The sequence below is a fragment of the Meriones unguiculatus genome, chromosome 7, assembly GCF_030254825.1.
Source record: "Meriones unguiculatus strain TT.TT164.6M chromosome 7, Bangor_MerUng_6.1, whole genome shotgun sequence".
Lineage (NCBI taxonomy): Eukaryota > Metazoa > Chordata > Mammalia > Rodentia > Muridae > Meriones > Meriones unguiculatus.
The window spans coordinates 18873611-18897469 of NC_083355.1; the positions used below are offsets into that span (position 1 = coordinate 18873611).

The 23859-nt window shown below is 40.2% G+C and overlaps 1 protein-coding gene across 1 annotated transcript; it reads right to left on the reverse strand.

Annotated features, from left to right (window-relative positions):
- Positions 1 to 548: 548 nt before the first annotated feature.
- Positions 549 to 20093, reverse strand: Meioc (meiosis specific with coiled-coil domain). Its single transcript, XM_021642730.1, has 8 exons — positions 19845 to 20093; positions 19408 to 19542; positions 14086 to 14243; positions 10514 to 10618; positions 6905 to 8777; positions 6091 to 6225; positions 2691 to 2871; positions 549 to 2284 (listed from the first exon to the last, which is right to left on the reverse strand). The coding sequence occupies exons 1-8, from the start codon at positions 19911 to 19913 to the stop codon at positions 2055 to 2057; spliced, it is 2886 nt and encodes a 961-aa protein (XP_021498405.1). The 5' UTR covers positions 19914 to 20093; the 3' UTR covers positions 549 to 2054.
- Positions 20094 to 23859: the final 3766 nt, after the last annotated feature.

A 23859-nucleotide genomic window follows, 5' to 3' on the forward strand; every position in this document is an offset into this window, starting at 1 on the left:
ATACAGTGCCCAGGAGCAGCCCAGGGTCTCCTGAATACTTAAGCATTCACTCAGTTGAGCTATATCCCTAGTCCAAGGTTTGGTTTTCCAAGACTGTTTTTACTTGTGACCACTGTCCTATAAAGATCTTCCCAGAGTTTCTATTCTGCAAGGCAAAGTTTCATCTTTGAAGGAAGTCAGGGGAGAGCTAGGTTTATCTGAATCACAATCATCTACTTCATATATGTTTTTTGTTGTTGTTGTTAAGATTATTTATACAGTATTCTGCCTGCATCTGTCCCTGGGCACGCCAGAAGAGGGCACCAGATCTCATTATAGATGGTTATGATCCACCATGTGGTTGCTGGGATTTGAATTCAGGACCTTTGGAGAACAGCCAGTTCTAGTACTCTTAACCTCTGAGCCATCTTTCCAGCCCCTTCTTTTGTGTTAATAATGAAATTTAAGCCAGAAAGGCTCTTATCAACTAAATGAAGTTCGTGTGTTTTCAGACATATATACAATGTTAAAAATTAACACAAAGGTAAAAAAATGAAACCAAATATTTTCAACAAAGTAATTTATTTTCCTGAGAGGCTAAATTCAGTACAATATTTGTTTTCATAACATTCAACATGTTTTATGTCAAACTTAACCACTTTCTATGCAGTGACTGTGGTGGGGTGGTCTATTTTATTTGACTACCCTCAATGTAATTCATTTGGTAGTTCTAAAGCATATCAGTGATCAAAATGTTTCTCCCTACAGTTACTCCTGCATTCTCAATCAGTTTCTTCCGCACATCATCTAAAGAAAATTTATGTGGTGTGATTACACTCTTTTTTTTTTTTTTTAATACCAGGATTTCTAAAGCTAAGAAAAAACACTAACATCAAAAACATCAGTGTTTCTAGTCAAGGATATTTCAATTAAATTTCATCAGTACATTATATTATAGTTTAACTCATGCTAGAAACTTTAAAACCCAAGATCTTCTGAGTCACATAATACCAACATTTCATATTAATGAATAAATTATTCGGGTTCTAATACAAAGATATTAAGTGATGAGAAACAGAAAAAGCCAAGCTTTCAAGTGTTCTTCTAAAAAAATACAGAAGCAAACAAATGAACATAACTACACAAAATGTACACTAACTAATCGCAAAACTAAACTAGTTAAAGATTAACCTAAAAAAATACATTTTAGAACTTCGTGATACCCTCATTAAAGACAGCAAACTAAGGGTATTAAAACAAGAGTCATTATTTTAGTTACTAGGCATCAAGTCTAAAAGATCCAGATAAAGGAATGTTTTATTTTGATTCAATTAAATACTTTAAAATTGGAAATATTTAATAATTGATAGTATAATTAAAATTTAAAGAATGTACACTAATGATTTGAACAGGTTTTATATTCAGTAACTTGCATGGTTTCCACACTGGCACTTTTATCACTAATTTAGGAGAATCAGATGCATTTCCCTCCATATACTTAGGCACTAAAATTTCAAATTTATAAATATGGTAGTATTTTAAATATTAAATTTTTACATGAATACCGGGTTTATCCCTGTTTTCCTTTGTTTCCTAGGTATTATCCAGTTTTGTAAGGAAAATACTTTTAAATCACAATCAAAACTTGTCTTGGTTACTAAACTGTAGCCATAATTGGGTTACAGTCACTTAGACTCATTATTTGGAATTATACTTACTAAGGCAGAACTAAATGAAACTTATCTCCTAGAAGAATTTCACATTTGCATTTACCTGCACTGAAGAATGGATTTAAGCAATTTTTAGCTGTAAGGGGATATTTAATTAAATAAACTTGCTATCTTTGACTACTCAGAACTCCTAGAATAATCAACTTTACCTTTGAGTTCACTTTAAACTGTATCTGATTCATTCCAAGCAGATTTTTAAATAGAAGTTAGACTTCATTGAAGTATTAACTTTAAATCTGAAAGAAAATTAATGTACTGAAAGTTTGACAAGTTCATTAAAAATTTTAGCACATCTTGATACATTTACTTATCAGCTTTTTAACTCTTCCTTCTGCTGGCATTTCCTTAATGTTTACTTGTTTCACCTCTCTGGTTCATTGGATTGTTACTATTTATGCTTTCATGGACTTTATCTTCACAGTTTACTATATCTTGGAAAGCCTTTTCCATGTCAGCTTGGCCTGCTGTACTTGCTGTTTTTGGCAAGGTCATCTGCAGTGCACACCATAGGGTAGTGCGTGCTTTTCGAGTAGCTACACACATCTCTTTAATTGCTGTAGCAAGAGCAAAAACATCTGTAAAATAAATAGGGTTATGTTTTAATTATTCACTTAAATACCCCTTATATCTTAAGCTCAGTACTGTTGCTACTAAGTGATCAAACATTATTTTTACAAAAATGGTGATGGCTAAGATAATGAAATACTTTGTTTCTTATAATAGTTAAACGTATTGTTACTTTATCTTTGATCTGTAATTGTGCTTAGGTAAAGGAGGCTATACCTTTAACAGGTATTATAACTAAATGCGTAAAATTAATAGAAGAGAATAACTTTGGGAATAGTGTGGTGATCCTTTACTAGTTTGTTCTTCAGATAAGTGTTAATTTTAGAAATTCAATCTTTTAACCTAAAAATTGATGTTATTACTACTCAAATTATTAGACTGCTTTATTTAAGGAGTTTTCATTAACATTTGTACCTCTGTCATCTTGGCACCTAGGCACTCCTTGTCTTTGCCGATTGGAAGCATTAACAATTTCATCCTTTCTTCGTGACTGTACAATGTGAATTGACTCCAAGTGTCTATCAAGAGCAGTAGAGATATTAGCATGAAGGGGAGAGCTTCGAAGACGTTCCATTTTGCCTAGTAAAGTCACAACCTGAGGAAAACATTTAAACTTTGATAAGGCAAACAAGTCTTTAGTGAAACATAGTAGAAATGAGAGCAACAATAATCATTCAATAAAGAATGCTTACTGTGTCCTAGCACTATGCTAGAGGAAAGAAAAATGAAAAGTCTTTAAATCTGACAGTTTTCGTTGATTACTGAGAATAATAATGAAAAAAATCAAATATTCAAACACAATGATACTAGTAATAAGATCTGATATTGTTTTTTGGCAAGTAGCCCATAAATAGAGTATTGTTAATAAGAATCACCTAAAGAACAATTATATCTTGTTAAAGGGACAAGTATATATGGGCATGATGATACGTATCTTAATTCTAGCACCTGAGAGACAGAGGCAGGTTGTTATCTGTGAGTTCGAGACCTGGTCCACATAGCAATTTCTAGACCAGCCAGAGTTACATAGTAAAACCCTGTCTCAAAAAAAGGGGGAGGAAAAAGACATGAACTATTTTGGAAATTAGAAACAGATCATTCAAACTAACAGTTTTTCCCCTGAGAGGTTTGTGTGCGCTTGCACATGTGTGTGTGTGTGTGTGTGTGTGTGTGTGTGTGTGTGTACCGGAAGAAGCCAGAAGAGGGTATGAGAGCCTCTGAAGCTAAGTCAAAGGCAGTTCTGCAGCCCACTGTGGGTACTGAGAACCAAACTCATGTTCTTTGAAAGAACAGGAAGCACTCTTAACCTCTGAGCCATCTCTCTAACCATATCTGTTAGTTCTAAGGCATCCATAATAGACAGTACAGATTTAAATTTACATTGATATGATATAAAGTATTAAATTGCCAAAACTGCAAATGAAAATCAATAGTGATTTTAGTGCTAGGATTACAGGTGTACACCACCACACCTGGCTTATCTGGTGCTAGGGCATTGTGTGTGCTTGGACAAGCATTCTATCAACTGAGCTATATTATTTCCAGTGCCAGGAAAGTTCCCTATCTTTTTGTTAATGAGCTTTAAAAAGGGTACCAGGGCTGGGGAGATGGATTACTGGATAAAGTGCTTGCCACACAAGTGCAAATAGCAGAGTTCAAATCCCTAGCACTCAGGTAAATTTTGGTTCCTGTAATCCCAGTGCTCTAGATGCAAACAGGATCCCTTGGGCAACCTGGCTAGCTACACTAGGCAAATTGGTGAGCTGCGGGTTCAAGTGAGAGACCCTGCCTCAATATATACAGTGGAGCGTGAATAAGGAAAACAATACTAATATCTAGCCTGTACAGGTGTGTGCACACACATGCATGTACACCCTCTCAAGTGTGCCCACAGATGTAAAATACATACATACATATGCATGTACTCCATATTCCCATGCGCATGAAAAGCTAAAATGTCACTGGGTATATTAAATTAATATGGAGAATATATTTAATATGTCTAATATGTCTCAAATCTAAATGTACATTAAAGAACTTTTTAATTAATCAACATGTGAATATCAAGTAAAACAATGCTCACTGGGAACTAATTATTACTAATCTGTAACAAGTGTTAAAATATTTCCTCCTTTTGTACACCAGTCAGATCCTTGAGGGATAAACAGACTAACAAAATAAAAAAAATTATGTAAAAACTAAAAATTATGTTTATAAATAGGGAAGGGCCAAGAAGGAAATAAAGGTAAGTAAAAAAGACACATAGCTAATGTTTTTATCATGTGGAATCCAGATACAATACTACAAAAGCAGAGAGACAAATTGAAAGGAAAGAGGACAAGAGAAGGTAATGGGCAGGTAAAAAATTACAGTGAAATATACTATGAAAATACCATAATTTTTGTTTTTTCTTTCTAAATTTATTACTTATACAATGTTCTCCTGCATGTGTGCCTGCAGGCCAGAAGAGGGCACCAGATCTCACTATTGAGGGTTATGCGGTTTCTGGGACCTGCACTCCCTCAGGACCTTTGGAAGGACAGCCAATGCTCTTAACCTCTGAGCCATCTCTCCAGCCCCTTGTTTTTTCTTTTATAAAATGTGCATGTGATGGAGGTGTCCTTGAAGGACATAATGGGCACTGTTGCTGGAGTTATAGGTGGTTGTACAGCCTGATGAGGATGCTGAGTCCTCTGCAAGAGCACTACATGCTCTTAACTCCTGAGTCATCTCTCCAGCTCCTACACATTTATTTTTGTATGTATGTATGTATGTATGTATGTGTAGATATGACCTATATGTGAAAATCAGAGGATAACTTACAGGAGATGGTTCTCTCCTTCCACCTACCATGTAGGTTCAAGGGATTGAACTTAGGTTGTCAGCCTTGGCATTAAGCACCCTTACCCACTGGGCCATCTTTCAGGCTTTTTTAAAGCATTTTAAAGTGTTGGCTTTTAAAAGCGTGCTTTCTGAAAGGGTTTGTTCTAGTTTCTTTGCCAATGTGGATTTGAAAAGGAATTTTTAAGTTAATGAAGATGTTATGTTGTGGTATTGAGAATGGAGCTCAAGGTTTCATGTGTTAGAGATACGTCTACCAGTGATTGACAACCATCTCTGGCCCACTCAAATTACTTATTAAATGATTACAAGTTAAATGACTAGAGTGGAATTATTCTTGTCTTTCCCTAATATTCATCATCGTTATAGAAACAAACATGACTGTGTTGAGCTGTGTCAGGAAGGTGGCTCAGTCAGGAAAGTGCCAGCTGAGCAAGCATAAGAACCTGAGCTCAGGCCCTCAGCACCATGTTCCAAAACACACAAACAGCCAAACACAGTGGTATGCATCTGTTATTCCAGTGCTGAGCAAGTGGAAACAAGAGGATATCTAAGTCTTGCTAGTGAGCTAGCCTAGAAAAATCAGTGAGCTTTAGGTTCAGTGAGACCTGTTTCAAAATCTATGTAGAAAGCAATTGAGGAAGAGCCCACTGTCAGCTTGTGGCCTCCATATGTACCAACACACACAAATATACACATGAAGGAACTTTTTCAGCTAGATGTAAATGATTTAACTGTGATTGTTTGTTTTAAGCCCAGGCTGTTCTCAAACTTACTAATATAGCTGAGGCTGGCCTTAAACTCTTGATCCTCCTGCGTTTACCTCCCAATTGCTGGGATTTCATACACATACCATCATACCTGGCTGTAAATGTGATATTACAATCCTTCATGACTCTAACTTGTTGAAATCCTTTAAATTTTTTATCAAGCAATTTGTAAAAGTCCTTTATTGGATGTTTTTACAGCTTACTCTGGCTTGTTCTCGAAGTTCATCCACAATTAATCGATCAACTCTAGATGGGTTGGAAGTCAGTCTTGGAATTGGAGTATTATTAGTACTGGATACTTTTTTTCCTGGATAATTCTTGGCAAGGGCTAATTCAGTCTGTGAAATATAATTTTTAGAGACTAGATTTTAAAAACATGATTCACCTGTGAATAGTATTTTTCACAGCTCTAAGAAATAGAACAATTTTCCCTTTAAATATAAGTTGTTTTGGTATCAAAAAGCAACTGATATAAACCACATTTATATGCTAACTTAGAAAATGAAAAACTGAAAAAGAAAAATGACAACAAATATAAACTATAGTACTATAATTTTTCTAATAATTATATATACTTTAATACTCTCCAAAGTTTAATACAAAAAACTCCATGTAACCCAATAAGCAAGAAAATCTACCTCATAGAAAATTTTAAAAGAGAAGATAACAGCTGTTTTAAAACCCTGATCTTTCAGTCTTTAAGTAACCTAGTTAAGTACTTATAGCAATGAATTTAAATACTGTATAGTACAGTAGAATCCAGCTTAGAAATAAGTACTTGTAGGCCAGCTGTGGTGGAACACAGAACTGGGGAGGCAGAGGCAGTCGGATCTCTTGAGTTCAAGGCCAGCTTGTTCTACAGATTGAGTACCAGGAAAGACAGAGCAACACAGAGAAAACCCTGTCTCATAAAACCAAAAAAAATATAATAAAATAAGCACTCTTAAACTAAACAAAGTAAACAAAGACAAGCAGATAGAACATACTGTTACTTCTAAATGGGTAATTCTATGTTACCTTTTTTCTCTCCTTTTCTAATGCTCTCCATTGTTCATAGCACTCTTCTAGACGAATATGAAGCTCACTAGCTGGTCCACTACGGGTTTTAATTGGTCTTTGAAATCCAAAAGTTGGCACAAAACCAGAAAAGGAATTATCACCATACATCATATCATTAAAATAAGGATATAAATGGCTTAAGTCATCATAAGAAAACAAATCATAGGAATCCAACAGTGGAACAACTGAATGGCCAAATGGGTGGGTAGATCTTAGGGGAAACCCATTTGAACCAAGTTGTTGAAACCCCTGATTATGTCGTAAATCTCCCATCATATAATTATTAGAAAAGCATGAGGCCTGTGTGCGATTCACGCGGCTATTAATATTGCTGTCTCCACTTCCTTGTCTGTGGCTATTAAAATGACCCTGTGACTCTAACAGGTCTTGGTATGTATTTTGAGGTAGCCCATCAAAATGCTTTGGAATGTCCTCAGGATCGTAATGTCCACTCTGGGGCTTGGCTTGAAAATTATGTTTGTTTACATTTTCTATTATCCCATACTGTGATGCTGAATAGCTATCACAAAATCCATTCGGCTGCTTTATTTTTTTCTCTGTAACCGATTCAAAGAGATTGTCTTCTCCAGTTTTTGTTAGTCCTTCCATGTGATTCACAGATTGAATTCTTTCTGCACCATTGTAACTAAAATCAAAACTAGAAAATGCTGAAGGGTTTTCTTGGCAATACTTCTGAAATAAATTGCTATTTGAGGTTAAATTTGTAGATGAGAGTTGGGGAAAATCTGAAGAATGGTTAGAACCTTTTGAAGCTGCACTTAAATGACTATTTAATTTCATCAAGTTACCTTGATTTCGATAAGGAATAGGAAGGTTATTTTTTGTTTGAACATTCATCCAAGTTGGTCTGTTTAAACTGATACCTCCTGAAGATGTTGCTGAATTTGAGAATAAATTCACTGATTTAAAATATTCAGAGTTTAGAGGATCAGGCTTAGCAAACTGTTGCTTTTCAGTGACATTAGCAAAATCATTATTAGCTGGACAAGCTGTGTGAGGCTTTAGTCCATATTCTGATTTTAAGCCAAAATCAGCAGTGAATGCTGCTTCCTTTGCAAACTGTTTTTCTGTCAGATGTGGTGTAGTTTTTGGAAATGCGAAATTCTGCTGGTCAGGTATTGTCTCCTCCATTTTTTTCTGATTTGCTGGTTTAACTTGGAACAACTTCGTATAGGCATCTGCTTCCACAGTTGGTGTTTCAGGTGTGCCATTGGCTAATTTTTTACCATCTTGGACACTAAAATTTGAACATTTGTTCAGCTTTGCCTTGTTAGGATGAGCATATTCTGGGTATCTACAATAATCTGCATTTTCATTATATCTATTGAATTGGGAAAGAAATATCTCTGCCCTTTTATGCTGTAATGGTGTTTCAAGACCTTTAGCACATATTTTCTCTCTTCCATAAGGATAAGTATCAATTCCTGATTCTTTCATGATATCAGACAGACTGGTTTGTGGTGTAAAACAGTTTTTAATAAATGGATATTCTTGGAAAGTTGCCTTAACTGTATCATTTGTCTGAATATTGTAACAATTAGAATGATCACTTCTTGAGAGGTACAACCATTGTTCTTCAAGGTCTAAACCAGTATATCCATGATAAAGTTCATCTATTTTTTGTTGTGGTGTGATATTACTATTATGCAAGTATTGCTTTTCCACTGCTGACACAGATTCACCACTATAAAATGCTTGCTGAGAAATAGCTGTATCTATTGGCCTTTTGGTTTCTGTTAAGAGGTCATGGTGATCTACAAATCTGCTTGTGTTCATTGGCCAAACTGACTTTAAATTGGAGGAGCAGGTCCTAGAACAAGTAAACACATATAATTACAATTTAAGTCTTAGAGACTTTATTTCCTCTGGAAACATTAGGAAAGAATAAATTTTTTCTCTCTTACCCCATTTCACCATCTCAAATCTTCCCAACCCTTACTTATATACTACCGCTGTCTCTAAACAAGTCAATCATATGAAATGTGCTATCTGCTGTAAGAGTTGTGTGCCAAATAAAGGTGAGGTAGTAACAAACCAAATATATGATGGTGCTCTAAGATTACCAGCAGAATTGGAAAATTCCCTTTGCCTTAGTGGCAAGGCATTACTTCTGTTTGTTGTGCTGATATAAACAAGCTTACTGCACTGCCAGTCCTTTAATAGTATAGGGCACAGCTGTGTGTAATATGTATTAGGTGATGACGAATATGTTGCTAGGTTTTACATTTACTGTAGTATATTTAAAGTTTTTATATTTATTTCTATTATTTTTAATTATGTTTATGTGTATGTGTCTGCATGTGTGTCCAGTTCTCTCAGAGGCATTACATGCCCTGGAGCTGGAGATACAAAAGTTCGTGAGCCGTCCCATATTGGTGTGAGATTGAGATCTTTGGAAGAAAAGCGAGTACTCTTAACCACTGAGCCATCTTTCCAGCCCCTGCATATTTTTATTGTCTATTATTTTTAAAACAAAGTAAATTAATTGTAAAATTAATTGTAAAATGGTCATTCCGCTAGCAGCAACCTTGTGTATTCTATTGTTACACTGTCTCTCATTCCTCTCTCTGTCTTTTGTTTGTGTATTTGTAGACAGGGTCTTGTTGTTATACAGCCAAAGTCAACCTCAAACCTTCTAGGTAGTCCAGGATAGCCTTCAACTTCAGATTGTACTACCTTGGCTCTAATTGAGATTGCAGAAGTGTGCACCCACTTGGAGCACTTCATGGTTACTGTGTCTTTTGACCACATTCAGGAGCCACACTGAATGATTGCCTATACCATTTAGCTTTGGGCAAGAACTTTCTTCTTGTGACAGTGCAATGGTGTAATGATTCATTTCTTGGATCATGTCCCCATCATTAAGCAATGTGTGATGCATTTTAATATCTTTACCATACTTTTCCAAAAGTCATCAACAAAGGCCAAGGAGGGTAATTTTAGGGCCTTACATAAATTTATACTAAGCACATAGTAAGTTTTTCCTTTAAATAATTATTATATAATTCAAGTGTGTTGACCTCAATTTATAATGAAAAAAGATGTGTTTTGCTTAAAATATTTTTGAAACTAAAGTATTTTAACTGGTTACATGTGTATGGCATATTTTCTTATTGATTAATAGGGCACTTGGGTAATATGGCTTCCACACCCAAATAAAACAAAACATTTTAAAACCTCTACTGCATGAATAAAATCCATATGTATTTCTGCAATGAATAATGAGTTTTATCCTTCAAGGTCTAAGTTTAAAGCTTCTTGGAACTTATGTTCCTTAAGCCAAACTTCAGCTCATGAACTCAAGGGAAATAACAAAGAATTATGCAAAATATTTTTTCAAATCAAAGTTCTTAAGCAAATAAAACCTTAGGCGGAACACTCAAATGTGTGGCAAGTAAATTCAGCAAAATCAAGGCTCCTGGAAAAAAAAATCTGATAATTCCTATTATTCTATGATCTGTCGTTAAATAAAAATAAACGTAAAACCACAAGGTAACCTAGTATATATCAAAGGTCCATTACACACTATAAAGCTTATATACTAACCCTTCAGCAAAATATGGCTGCGATTTATCCTGTTCTTCCAAAATGTTAGATACAAGTCCATATAAGTCGGTTTCACTGCCATAGTCATTTCTTTCGGTCTGAATCCTAAAAATGAATATAAACTATCTTACTTATTAAAACATTAATTTGTCATTCCATATTATATATGCCATTCTTTTTTGTTTTTATTCATTTTTCTTTTGTATTGTAAATCCAGGACCTGATGCATGCTAGACAAGTGCCCTAACATTAAGCTACATTCCCATCTCTTTTATCATCTTTTCAATAAGATATTTAGACTGACTCTCTACCTCATTTCAAACAAGGAAAAGACAAGAACATTTTCTAGTTTAGAATATCATCTACTATGCATAAGTATTTCTCCATTTCAAGTCCTATGCCAGTTTACAAAACATGCTTACCTCTTATTTCTCTATAACATTTGCTATTAATTTTAAGTGACCAAGATGTAAATTTCTGACATATAGTGATACAGAAAATGCTTGGTACTACACCTGAAAGCATGTCCACTCTAATTATACATCATTCTAAGTCTGCTCAGTTTTTTAATTTGTTATTTGAAAACCAAAGGAAGCTGGGCCTGGTGGCACATTCCTTCAATGCTAGCACAGGCAGGCATTGCCACAGGAGGCAGAGGCAAGCAGACATATATGACTTTGAGGTTAACATGTTCAACATAGTGAGTTCCAGGCCAGCCAAGGCTACAAAGTGAGACTCTGTCACAAAAACAAAGCAAACAAACAAAAACAAAACACAACAAAACAAAGAGAGAGAGAGAGCTGGGTGTGGTGATATATGCCCTCAATCCCAGAACTCAGGGAGGCAGAGGCAGATTGCTGTGAGTTCAAGGCCGGCCAGGTCTACAAAGCTAACTCCAGGCCAGCTAAGGCTGTTATACTGAGAAACCCTGTTTCAAAAGTCAACAACAAAAACCCCCCAAACAAACAAAAACACACACAGACACACACACAAAGGGGAAAAACAGCTGGGCTTTTCCTTTAATCCCAGCACCTGAGAAGCAGACGTAGGTGGATCTCTAAATTCAAGGCCAGCATGGTCTACGTAGTAAGTTCCAGCATAGCCAGGATTATGTAGAGAGATTCTGTCACAAAAACAAACAAAACCCCAAAATTGAGTTGTTTGAAGCTTGCTTAGGCAACCTGCCTGAAACAACAAAAGAGATCAAATTTTTCTCATTTTCTTTCCAATACTTCAGATTGTTTGAATATTTTAGAAATAAAAATATATTCACCAAAAACTAAAACTTTTAATTGAGTAAAGTAAATATTAGTAGTTATCTAGCTATCTGTTGAATGAATAATCAAAAAATATAAAAATTATATTTTACAAGGGCATGTGACTTAACAAACTATACATTGAACAAACAGTGTACCCTCAAGTCTAAGACTTTTTCCACTATACAATGTTAATTCATAAAGACTCAATATGAAATTTTCTTTGTATATAATATCTATAAAAATTTCAATTTACTATTTCCCAAACCATTAATAATTATCATTATGGGGAAAAAAGACAGAGTGGTCAAGGTAAGGTTTTACTTTTCTTTAATACATACTTCTGTAAAGTTTGAGTTTTTTCTGTTTTCTTTTCTTTCTTTTTCTTTTGGTGGTGTTGTTGTTTTCAAGACAGGGTTTCTCTGTGTAGCCTTGGCTGTCCTGAACTCTTCTGTAGACTAGGCTGGCCTCAAACTCACAAAGATCCACCTGCCTCTGCCTCCTCGAATGCTGGGATTACAGGTGTGCACCACCATGCCCAGTTTCTGTTTTCTTTTTTTGACACAGGGTTTCACTATGTAGCTCTAGTTGTCCTGGACCTTACTATGTAAAGCAGGCTAGCCTTGAACTCACAGAGATCTGCCTGTCTCTGCTGGCATTGAAGAAATGTGCCACCACGCCCAGCCTTTGAATTGTTGATAGCATCTATCAACTTCAATTATTTTTAAAGAATTGTGCATTATATGATCTAATATTTCACTACCCATAGTTTTAATTTTTAGTGTTTTTAATTAGTAGAGCTCAACAAATATGTTTCCTTGTTAATGATACATCAAGCTTTCATTAATAGTTCCCATGTAATTAAAATAAACGTAAACATCACTCGTAAGTTTTTCTTCTCAACAGCTTTCCATAACGTTATATAAAGTGTGTATATATGTGTACATATATGTATACACACACACACACACACACACACACAACCAGGACAGAGTTCAAGGATTAATGGCAAGCAACACCACACCTGGCCCCATTCTTTTTTTTTTAATCCTTACTTGCAGTCCCTGGTACATTATTATTGTCATTATCTTCATTACTATCTATTATACTAATTCTATTTTCCCCAGGTAAGAGAATATTTGACACACAGTAAGCTCTTATTGTTTGCAGGATAGAAAATACTTTAAAATATTTCATGCTGCATAAAACCTCTTTTTGTATATTTTAGGGAAAATCAGTGAAAACCTAAAATTGGATAAAAATAGATTCTAAAGATTTTTAAAATGTATATTTATGTATTTTATGTATGAGTGCTCTGTCTGCATTTATGCCTGCATGCCAGAAGAGGGAGGGTTTAGATCCCATCAGAGATATTGCTGAAAATCGAATTCAGGACCTCTCAAAGAGCAGCCAGTGCTCTTAACCACTGAGCCATCTCTGTAGCCTCCTAGATTTTAAGTTTAATTATTTTAAGGGTTGTCAAGATGCCTCAGCAAGGTTTACCACAGGTCTAATGACCTCATTTTCATCCCTGGGGCCTACATGTTAGGAGAGAACCAATTTACTCAAGTTGTTCTTAACACACACACATAAACACAATTCAAAAATTTTTTTTAAATGTTATCTTTAGAAAGAACTTAAGAAACCTGCTATTTGGGGCCTGAGAAGTGGTTCAGTGCTAAAGAAAATTTTGTTACTCTTGTAGAAGACTCAGGTTCAGTCACCAGCACCCACATGGTGATTCACAACCAACCATAACTCCAGTTTCAAGGGATTCAGCACTCCCATCTGACCTCCATGGTCAACAGGAATGTACATGGCACACAGACATATGTGCAAGCAAAACACCTCTATACATAAAATAATCTTAAAAAATATCTGGTGGACACACCTTTAATCCCAGCACTTGAGAGGCAGGGGCAGGCACATCTCTTTAAGTTCGAGGCCAGCCTGGTCTATGAAGCGAGTCTAGAACAGCCAAGGCTACCCAGAGAAACCCTGTCTCAAAAAACAAAAAGAATTTAAATTTTTTTTTAAACTAAAAATTTTAAAGGAAACTTGAGACTTATGTATTACTGCAGTCCCAGCACTCAAGAAGGAAAGACAGAGGGATAACAGGTATGAAGCCAACCTCTGTCTAAAAACATTTCTTAAAATTATAAACAACTGCCTACTTTATGCTTTCTTAAAACTTTGATGAACATAAAACTATAATGTCACGATATTAAAACAGAAGAGGTAGAAATCTAATTTACTTTGATCCCTGTGAGACCAAACTTTAAAAACTCAGTTAGTCTGAGAAATTTATTAATTTACCTGTTCTTTACACTGATCTGAGAACTAGAAGGTTGTTTAATATCATCTCCGTAAGTAGACCATGGTGCATAGAAGAGTGAGGAGTCTATAGAACTTGTATACTCTGTTGATGAAGAGAGTGGAGTGCAGGTCTGCCTTAGGTCTACGTTGTCTTCATTCTAAAATTTTAAAGAAATATTTCTACATTAGAGAGAGATCAAAATTTCACTTATTCAAGAGTATTAGCAAAATAATACGAAATTAGATAATAATACAGGTGTTAGGAGTTGGGACAACAACATTCAAATCTAGCTGAGCTATTAAAGGACTCAAAAGCTGGAATATAAACATCTACCGGCCCTTACAATCTGCTGCAGTTCCTAAATTCTGATACAGCACTGAAGCTGAAGCAAATACAGACAATATATAAACAAATGAACATGTTTGTGTTGCAATATATTTTTATGTACAAAAAGTTATTGATCAGATCTAGAGCTTTTGTTAAACTAAAGATATATCAAGCCTCTCTTAATAGCTCCCTTATATGAGAAAAATGGGGATCAGCTGGTAAGATGGCTTAGTGAGTAAAGGCACATGCCAACAAGCCTGATGAGTTTAGATCTCCCAGAACCCACATGGTGGAAGCGGAGAGCCAACTCCTTCAAGTTGTCCCTGGACCGCCACATGTGCCATAGACACAGGTGCCCTGTCTCCCACCCCCAACAAAATGATAGTAGTCTTTTTGGTTTTCGAGACAGGGTTTCTCTGTGTAGCCTTGGCTGTCCTGGAGCTCACTCTGTAGACCAGGCTGGCCTTGAACTCAGAGGTCCACCTGCCTCTGTCTCCTGAGTACTGGAATCAAAGATGTGCACCATCACTACCCAGCACATAAACTGTTTTTCAAAGAGAAGTGTTTACTAAAAAAGGTGGATCTTGTAAAGGCTGGGAGTAAAGGCTTGTGCCACCACTGCATCATTCCCTTCAGTTTCTCTTTGCAACCACTTACTGATAGCCATGGTTAATGTAGTGTTAATATTTTAAAACAGAAGACTTTATGTGGATACTAGTGCTATTGTTTTAAGTAAACTGTACACAAAATTCAATTTTTTTTTCCTTAGACAGGGTCTCATGTAGTCCAGGGTAGCCCTGAACTCACCATGAATGACCTAAAGTTTTTGATCTGCCTACCTCTATCAAGTACTAGTATTTTAGGTGTGCACCACCATGCCCGGCTTTACAAAATTTGTTCATTGAAAAACATACAACTATGTAAAACTCATTAATTTTCATAGAAATTCCACATACATTATTTTATTTAGCAACCTAGGAAACAAGTATTATCTCTCTGTTGTTGCTGAGGTAGGGTCTTACTCTGTATCTCAGGATGGCTTGGATCTCACTTTATACCTCAAGCTGGCCTATAACTCACAGCAATACTCCTGCCTCAGGCTTCCAAACACTGAGATTACAGGCAGAGCCCGCCTGGCTTCTCTATATTAAAAACAAAGAAACTGGGTCTGAGAACATAGCTCAGTGGCAGAACACTAGACTACAAAAAAAAAAATAAATAAATAAAACAAAAAACAAGGTTACAGGTTATCCAGCAAATATGTAACAAAATTAAAACAAAAATCAAGATCTTACTCCTAACCAAGGGCCCTATTCACAATTTTAAATTTTAAGCCTCCTTTGTAATTCCAAGAGCTACTCAAAAAGTATAAATAAAAAGATATTATCTCTTTGAAATTTTTTGTCTTCTTTTTATTTTTTTCAGGACAGGATTTCTCTGTGTAGCCTTTACTGTCCCAGACTCACTTTGTAGACCAGGTTAGCCTTGAACTCACACAGATCTGCCTGCCTTTGTCTCCCAGAGTGATGGGATTACAAGCATGGGCTCCTCTTAGGAAACTTTAAAGCTATACTGCAATAAGAAGGAAATACAAGGAACTGGTGTGATAGCACTCATCTGCAATCCCAGCACTTGTGAGATGGGAGGCAGGAGGATTAGTTCAAGGTCAGCCTCAACTATACCATGAGTTCAAGACCAGCTTGGTCAGTATCAGAGCCTGTCTCAAAAACTAAAGATAACCTTGGACTTCTGATCATTTTCCCTCTACACCTTCCCAGCACTAGGATCATGGGTCTGTACCACCATACCCAGTGTATGCAAATGTTAGGAATCATACTCAGATTTGTGCATGCTAGGCAAGCACTCTACCAATTAAGCTACAACCCCAACCCAAGTATGTACATTTTGATAAAACAAGTAAAATAATATGGTGAGAAATACATAATTAAATGAGATTAGCCCCAAGTAACTTTTAGGAAAAAGATAACTACAGGCAATAGCAGAGAAGTCTGGTCTTTGGAGTGAAGAGATTTGGACTATAGGAACTGGGAATGCTTCTCAGTTTTCAGAGCTTGTTTAGCCTATACAAAACTCTGAGTACTAACCCAGCATCCCTTAACCTGGACATAGTGGCCACACCTATAATCTCAACTCTACAGAGGCGAAAGCAAGAAGATCAGAAGTTCATCATCATATTCAGATACATGGTGAGTTAAAGGCCAGCCTGGGATATTTGAGACTGTTGAGATAGAGAAAGAGATAGATAGAAAGAGAGAAGGGAAGAAAGGAAAAAGAGAAAACAAGAGACTTAAGGTTCTGTATAAGGCATAAACCAAGCTATTGAGCTTCAATTTTTCAATCTGTGTAATATGTATAATATTATAATAAGTTATAATGCAGATTAAATTATTCCTGTGTATTGTTATGACTGAAAATATATCAATATTGATGACCTGCTTACAATTTTTCAAGTAAAGAGAATTTGCAAGAGAAATGGCTCAGCAGGTAAAGAGTACTTGCTGCTTTTGGGAGAGGACCCAGGTTCAACTGTCAGCACCCATAGAGTGGCTTGCAACCATCTGCAACTCTAGTTCCAAGGAGACAATACCTTCATTTGACCTCCACAGGTAAGCACATACATACATGCAGACAAAACACACATTTTTAAAAACTTTATTCTATACCTGCTTAACAAAACTGTCTTGCCAGGGGCACACCTTTAGTCCCAGCACTCAGGAGGCAGAGGCAAACAGATCACTGAATTTGAGGCCACTCTGGTCTACAGAGCCAGTTCCAGAAAAGCCAAGGCTACACACAGAAAAGAATCCCTGTCTTGAAAAGCCAAAACAAACAAAAAAACCCCAAAACCAACCAACCAAAAAATAAAATAAAAAGCTTTACGATGTAAACAATAGCATGCAATTTGAAGACATTGTAAAGAAAAAAGTATAATAAATTTTATTTATTTATAATTATTTATTTATAATTATTTATTTATTTATAATAAATTACTGAGTGTGGACGCAGGCGGTGATGGCACACCCTTGTAATCCCAGCATTCAGGAGGCAGAGGCAGGTGGATCTCTAAATTTAAATTGGAGGCCAGTCTGGTCTACAAAGTGAGTTCCAGGACAGCCAAGGCTACACGAAAACAACCTGTCTCAAAAAACCAAAAAAATAATAAAAAAGATCAAGTGTGTTTGAAACTAAAAATGAAAAGTATTTGCAATAAATGCTTAAAACAATATTTAGTTTTGCTAAATAAGCATGAATTTTCTTATATTATTGATATGTTATTCTAAGCACACGATGGAAATGAGGCAATGGAAAAAAATCTATTCTTGGGTACTGGAGAGATGGTTCAGAGGTTGAGAGCGCTGTTCTTCCAGAGGACCTATGTTCAATTCCCAGCACCCACATGGTAGTTCACAACCGTCTGTAATTCCAGTTCCAGGGGATCTGACACCCTCACAAAGACATACATGGAGGCAGAACACCATTGTACATTAAAAAAAAAAAAAAGCGTATGCACTTGGGAGGCAAAAGCAGGCAGATCTCTGAGACCAGCTTGGTCTTCAAAGTGAGTTCCAGGAGAGCCAGAGCAATTATACAGAGAAACCCTGCCTTAAAAAAACAAAACAAAAACACACAAAGCTTTTTTTGGAGGGCTGGAGAACTGGCACTGAGGTTAAGAGCAATAGCTGCTCTTCCAGAGAACTCAGGTTCAAGTCCCAGAACCCACATGGTAGCTCACAGCTGTGTATAAATTCAGTTTCAGGGGATCCAACAGCTTCTTACAGATATATATGCAGGCAAAAGGCACCAATGCACACAAAATAAAAATATCTAAAACAAAGGAATAAAAAAACAGGACAGCCAGAGCTACAAGGAGAAACCCTGTCTCAAAAAAAAAAAAAGGAAATTTCCTGATGAGCTAGGGAACTGCTCCTCCACCTAGGTTGTGAAGACTCGGAGTTTGGTCCAAAGACTATGAAAAAAAATATTAAGAAAAAATCTTTTCTAGGGATGAAAAAATGACTCAGTGGTTAAGAGCACTGGCTGCTCTTTCAGAGGACCCAGGCTGCAGCCTGACTTGGTGGCTCACAACTGCCTCCACCTCCACCTCCAATTTCAGGAGATCTGACATCCTGGTCTCCAGATGTGATACCCAGACACACATGCTGGCAAAACTACCATAGGTATAAGAAAAATTATTTTTTTCATCTATTATTATTATTATCATTATTATTATTTTGACATAAGGGTTCTCTTTGTAGCCCTGGATGTCCCGGAACTCGCTCTGTAGACCAGACTGGCCTCGAACTCAGAGATCCGCCTGCCTCTTACGTAGTGCTGGGATTACAGGTGGGTACCACCACCACCCGGCTTTAAAAAAAAAAAAAAAAAAAAAAAAAAAAAGCCAGTCTGGGAGGCAGAGGCAGGTGGATCTCTGTGAGTTATGGGACAGCCAGGGCTGTTGTCTAGAGAAACCCGTCTCGAAAACAAACAAACGAAAATCCAAAGCCGTGCGTGTGTGTGTGTGTGTGTGTGTGTGTGTGTGTATTCCACGAACTCCACTTAAAGTATTTTCCTCTGGGCCAGTCAGATGGGTTGGTGGGACGGACGGGGATGGCCTGCTGCTAATCCTGAGGACCTGAGTTCAAACCCCGGGACCAACATGGTGGAAGGCGAGAACTGTCTCTGAAGAGTCCGCTGATCTCCACCATGTCCGCTACGGCACGTTTCCGTTCTCCCTCCTCCCCGCCCCTCAAAAAAAAAAAAAATGCAATTTAAAAAAAACTTGGTTCTCAGACCAACATACCAACCAACCAACCAACCAACCGACCGCCTGTTTCCTCCAGCTTTCTGATTCGGGCTGTTGAGGTTTTTGCTTTGGTTTGGTTTGGTTCGACCTTGGCTGGGTTGGAGCCCGGGCTGGGGGGCGGGGGGGCCGGGGGCGGGAGGGGGCGGGGAGCTGGGGTGTGTTAATGGACCTGCGACTTGTAGCAATCATAGAAAGACGTGGAGCCCGTCAGCATCATGCTGTTGAACACATCGGACAGTCGGCTGCTGGGGTCGACGCTCAGGTTCCAGCAACGATTCGCGCTGCCGCGGAACGCCACCTTCGGCTGCTCGGGAGCAAGGAAAGGCGGGGGTCACGGCGGGGCCGGGGCGACGGCGGGGACCCTGACCGAGGGTCCCCACCCCCCCCCCGCCGCCGCGCCCTCCTCCCCGGCCGCGCCCCGGCGTCCCTCGACGGCGCTGACAGGCGCAGGCTGCGGGCCCAGGCCTCCCCGCGCCCCAGCGCCTCGACGGTGCTGACAGGGGCGGTGGCTCGACGGCTCCTCCGCGCCTCGCAGCCCCGGGGTGGTGGGGGTCGCCATCCTCGAAGCCTCCCCCCTCCGGCCCCCGCCCGCCGCCGGTTGGTTACCTCAGCTCCCTCCCTCGGGCCTTGGGGGTGACGGGGCCTGCGGGCGTCTCCGCCGCCGCTCACCTCCATGGGGGCCCCCCAGCTCCTCCTGGACGAGCCTTCCAGCTCCTGGGGTACGGGGGTGAGGGAGGACGTCGAGGCCCAGCTCCCTCAGCCCGCACCCCGCCGCCGCCGCAGCCGCCCTGGGCGCCGCCTGGAGCCGGTCTGCGGATGGGGGGGCCGAGCCGACAGGGTGCGACCGGGGAAGAGGCCGTTACATTGCTCTGCGCGGCTCGCGACTAGGCACCGGCCGCCGGCGCCCCGCCCCGCCCACGCCTCGCAGGCCCGTCACCCCTCATCTCGCGCGCCTCATTGGCCCGCCGCCCAGCCAATGGGAGGCCGCCTCCAGGGTCTGTTGCCCACCCCCGCCCCCCCCCCAACCCCGGAGACAGCGCTCACTGCGAGCAGTTACCAGCCGACTTCGCCCTCGGCCCGGCTCAGGTCACGGCTTGAGATGTTTTCCCGCTCAAAGTGAGCTCGCTCGGGATTGGCCAGGCTGGACGGGCACCGGCACGCTGATTGGCTGAGAGGGGGGCGCGCGCCCGCTGGCTTCGGAGAGGCGCTGGGAAGATTAGGGAAATCGCACGGCAACCGGCCAGTGACCCTGAAGCCCTCCGCGCCCCCATCTTCATCAGGAGGCAAAGAAGCGAAACTCTTGTAGCGTTAGGCGGAAGAAGGCTGCCCTCCGGCCTGGGCTCGGGTTTCCTGAATCTGGGTTTTGTGTTGGTTGGTGCGTGGTCGTCTTAAAGCTACGCCGACGACCTGTTGGCGTAAATGCGCGATCCGTCGCGCCTCGTCCCTAAGATGTACGTGTTCAAGTGTGAAAACTTGCGTCCTCTCCCCCAGCACCCATGTCAACAACACCAGACACGAGGACCCCGACGGGCACCCCCTGCCCTGGGGAGGCGCCCACGGGAGGATCGCTGGGCCTCACTGGCCGGCCAGCCGACTGCCCGCTTGTTGAGTTCTGTAAAGGAAGGAAGGCCTCATGTCGAAGGACAAGATGGGGGCCAGCGAGCCGGCTCGACGGGTCAAAGCCGGTCCCCGAGACTGCCTGATAACCGAAGTCTGATCCGCTCTGAAAAAAAAAAAAAAGAGAGAGAAGCACCTTCACCAAGTTGTCCTCTGGCCTTCACGTGCGTTTTGTCCTACATGCATTTCCATAAGCCCATACAATAAATAAATAAATAAATTACAATGTGTGTGGGTTTTTTCTTTTGTTTGTTTGTTTAGACAGTCTATAGCCCTGGCTGTCCTGGACCTCACTATGTAGACCATGCTGACTTCGAACTCAGAGATCTGCCTACCTCTGCTTTCCAAGTGCTGGAATTTAAGACATGCTTCGTCTTGCCTGGCTCTGATTTAATTTAATTAATTCATTTTTTTTTTTGAGACGTTTTCTCTGTGTAGCCTTTGCCGTGCTGGACTCGCTTTGTAGACGAGGCTGGCCTCGAACTTGCAGAGCCCCTCCTGCCTCTGCCTCCCGAGTGCAGGGATTACAGGCTTGCGCCACTGCAGCTTCTGAATTTTTTTAATTAAAAAAAAAAAATGGTGGATGAGTGGGATGGTTTTCTGAGTTCGAGGCCAGCCTGGTCTATAGAGCGAGTTCCATGACATTGAGGGCTACACAGAGAAGCCCTGTCTCAGAAAAAAAAAAAGAAAGAAAGAAACCAAACCGAAACAAAAAAGACCAAAAATAAAGTGGCTAGCACCTGAATTTTGATACCTGAAGGAGGTGTCTGGCCTTCACATGTATGCTGTTATGTAACAGTTTCCTGAGAAACTGAAACATTCCAATCTGCACAGAAGCTCCTTAGCCAGAAAGGCAAACAACTCAAAAGAGCTGAAGGAAGTCCCTGAAACTGACTAGATTCACTAGGCCCATCCCCGCCAGATTAAGCAATAAGAGCTGAGAGTCCCTCTAGAAGAACAGCCAAGCGGACAAAAAACAAACAACAAAAACAAACCGAAACAAAAACCCTCTCGTAGCGGACCAGCTGCCCAGAAGAAGAAGAAAGCAGCCAAGCTGCCTGGAAGAGGTTTAGACTAGCTGAGGCACCTGGAAAGGACACTGTCCAAGCTGCCTGCAGGCTGTGCAGTGTGCCCAGGTTCCCAGCTTTGTGAGCTGTCACCCGTGCTGAAGTGAGTTTTAGTGATGTAGCTGTGTTTAAGTCATTTCTGCTCCTGTAAGTAACCCCAATAAGACCCATTGGCTCATGGAGCCGGACTTCGGTGTTGTCCGTACTTTGGTCTGTCTTGCGTTCCCCATATGCGGTGAGTAGGTGCGTGTGTGGCATCTCCCCAGGAAAAGTTTCGTCACACAACATGCGCGCACACACATACACATACATGCATGTGCACCCACACACACGCAATTAGTTATTCACACGCAAAAAAAGGAGATTTGGGCAGCATTATCAAAGCCTGTAGACAGCTGCTTGGTTACAAAAACTTACAATTTAAGGTTGGCACCAGCTCCTGCTTATGCCAGATTCTCCAGAAACCTGAAAAAACTGACTCTGCCCAGTTCTGCTTTAAGGGACAAAACGAGGATGGTTTCCAGCTACTCACTTGTCTGGAGTCCCATTGCTCATCTGGCTTGATGATCTAGCACTTTGTTATTGTTGTTGTTGTTTTATTGGTTTGGTTTCTCTTGAATGGTGTTTCAAGACGGGGTTTCTCTGTGTAGCCTTGGCTGTCTTGGACTCACTTTGTAGACCAGGCTGGCCCCGAACTCGTAGAGATCTGCCAGCCTCTGGCTCCCCAAGGGCTGGGATTACAGGCGTTTGCCACCATGCCTGGCTAACAGATATTAGCTTTTAGAGAAGTTTTAGGGCTGCAGTGGAGCTGAAGCCCGGAAGGTTCCCACGCTCTGCTCCGCACGTGCAACTTCCCACATCACCCTCCTGCGTCAGAGTGTACACTGGTCACGCTCAGCTCACTGGTTCAGTGTTCCCCACGGAAGTCTGAAGCCCACACTGGAGTTCACGCTTGCTGCTGTGATTCCAGTGGGATTAGATAAAAGCATAATGACGGGTGTCCCTGATTGAGGTAGAATAAGAAATGCTTTCACTGCCCTAAACACATCCCATGCTGGGCTAGAGAGAGTGCCTATTGCTCTCGAATTTGGCAACTATGCCAACTAGCAACTCCAGCTCCAGGGGGATCCATTGCCCTCACAGGCACCTGTACTTGTGCCCAAACCCACACACAGGACACACATACAGGCAACATAATTAAAATAAATAAGTAAATAAAGTCTGTGTTCCACCTACCCATCACACCATCCACCACCCCTACCCGCCCCTGGAAACCCTTGATCTTTTTGCTGTGGTCATCGCTCTGCTCTTTTCCAGAATGTCACATGGAACCATACAGTGTTTGGCCTTTGCAGACTGGCATCTTTCCCTTGGTTCTATGCGCTGGCGATCCCTCAGTATCTTTTCATGACTTTATATATAGATGCTTTTCTTTTCTTTTCTTAGTTTTTGAAACCTGAACGTTTATTTTACAACTGATTGCCGGAACCCTCCAGTGGAGCTGGATGCCGTGCCAGCTGCCCTCACGGATTTAGCTTTGGCTCCTTCACAGAACCCAAGTCTGACTCTTCAATAGAAGACTTCGAGGTACCTCGGGTAAAGCCCACTCCAGCTGTCCTTTCTCTTGCACTCAGCAGGCGGCCACATTAGCCACAGGTAACATGACTTCTGAGCGTGGCAGGCCACAGAGACAGGGCAGTAGCACAACACCTTCCAAAGGACGGCATTCTTTGTGGTCTTGACTGGCCTGGAGCCCAGAGAATCTGCCTGCCTCTGCTCCTGAGTGCTGCGATTACAGGTGCACCATCCTGCCTGCTGCTTATTTATTTTTAACACTGAGCATCCCGTTCTCCTGATGGTCCACGCTCTATCCATTGCCCACTGAAGGGCAAGTCTGGCAGTTAATTGATTAATTAAATTAAGCTGCTGTGAACAGC

What these genes read in the sequence shown, in the direction of transcription:
- Meioc (XM_021642730.1), bottom strand. Translation starts at nt 19,913, where the DNA reads ATGGAGGTGAGCGGCGGCGGAGACGCCCGCAGGCCCCGTCACCCCCAA. An exon ending in CAGATCAGTGTAAAGAACAG is followed by an intron (nt 10,619 to 14,085) that starts GTAAATTAATAA and finishes ATTCATTTTTAG; the next exon opens with GATTCAGACCGAAAGAAATG. An exon ending in TAGGTGCCAAGATGACAGAG is followed by an intron (nt 2,285 to 2,690) that starts GTACAAATGTTA and finishes TTTATTTTACAG; the next exon opens with ATGTTTTTGCTCTTGCTACA.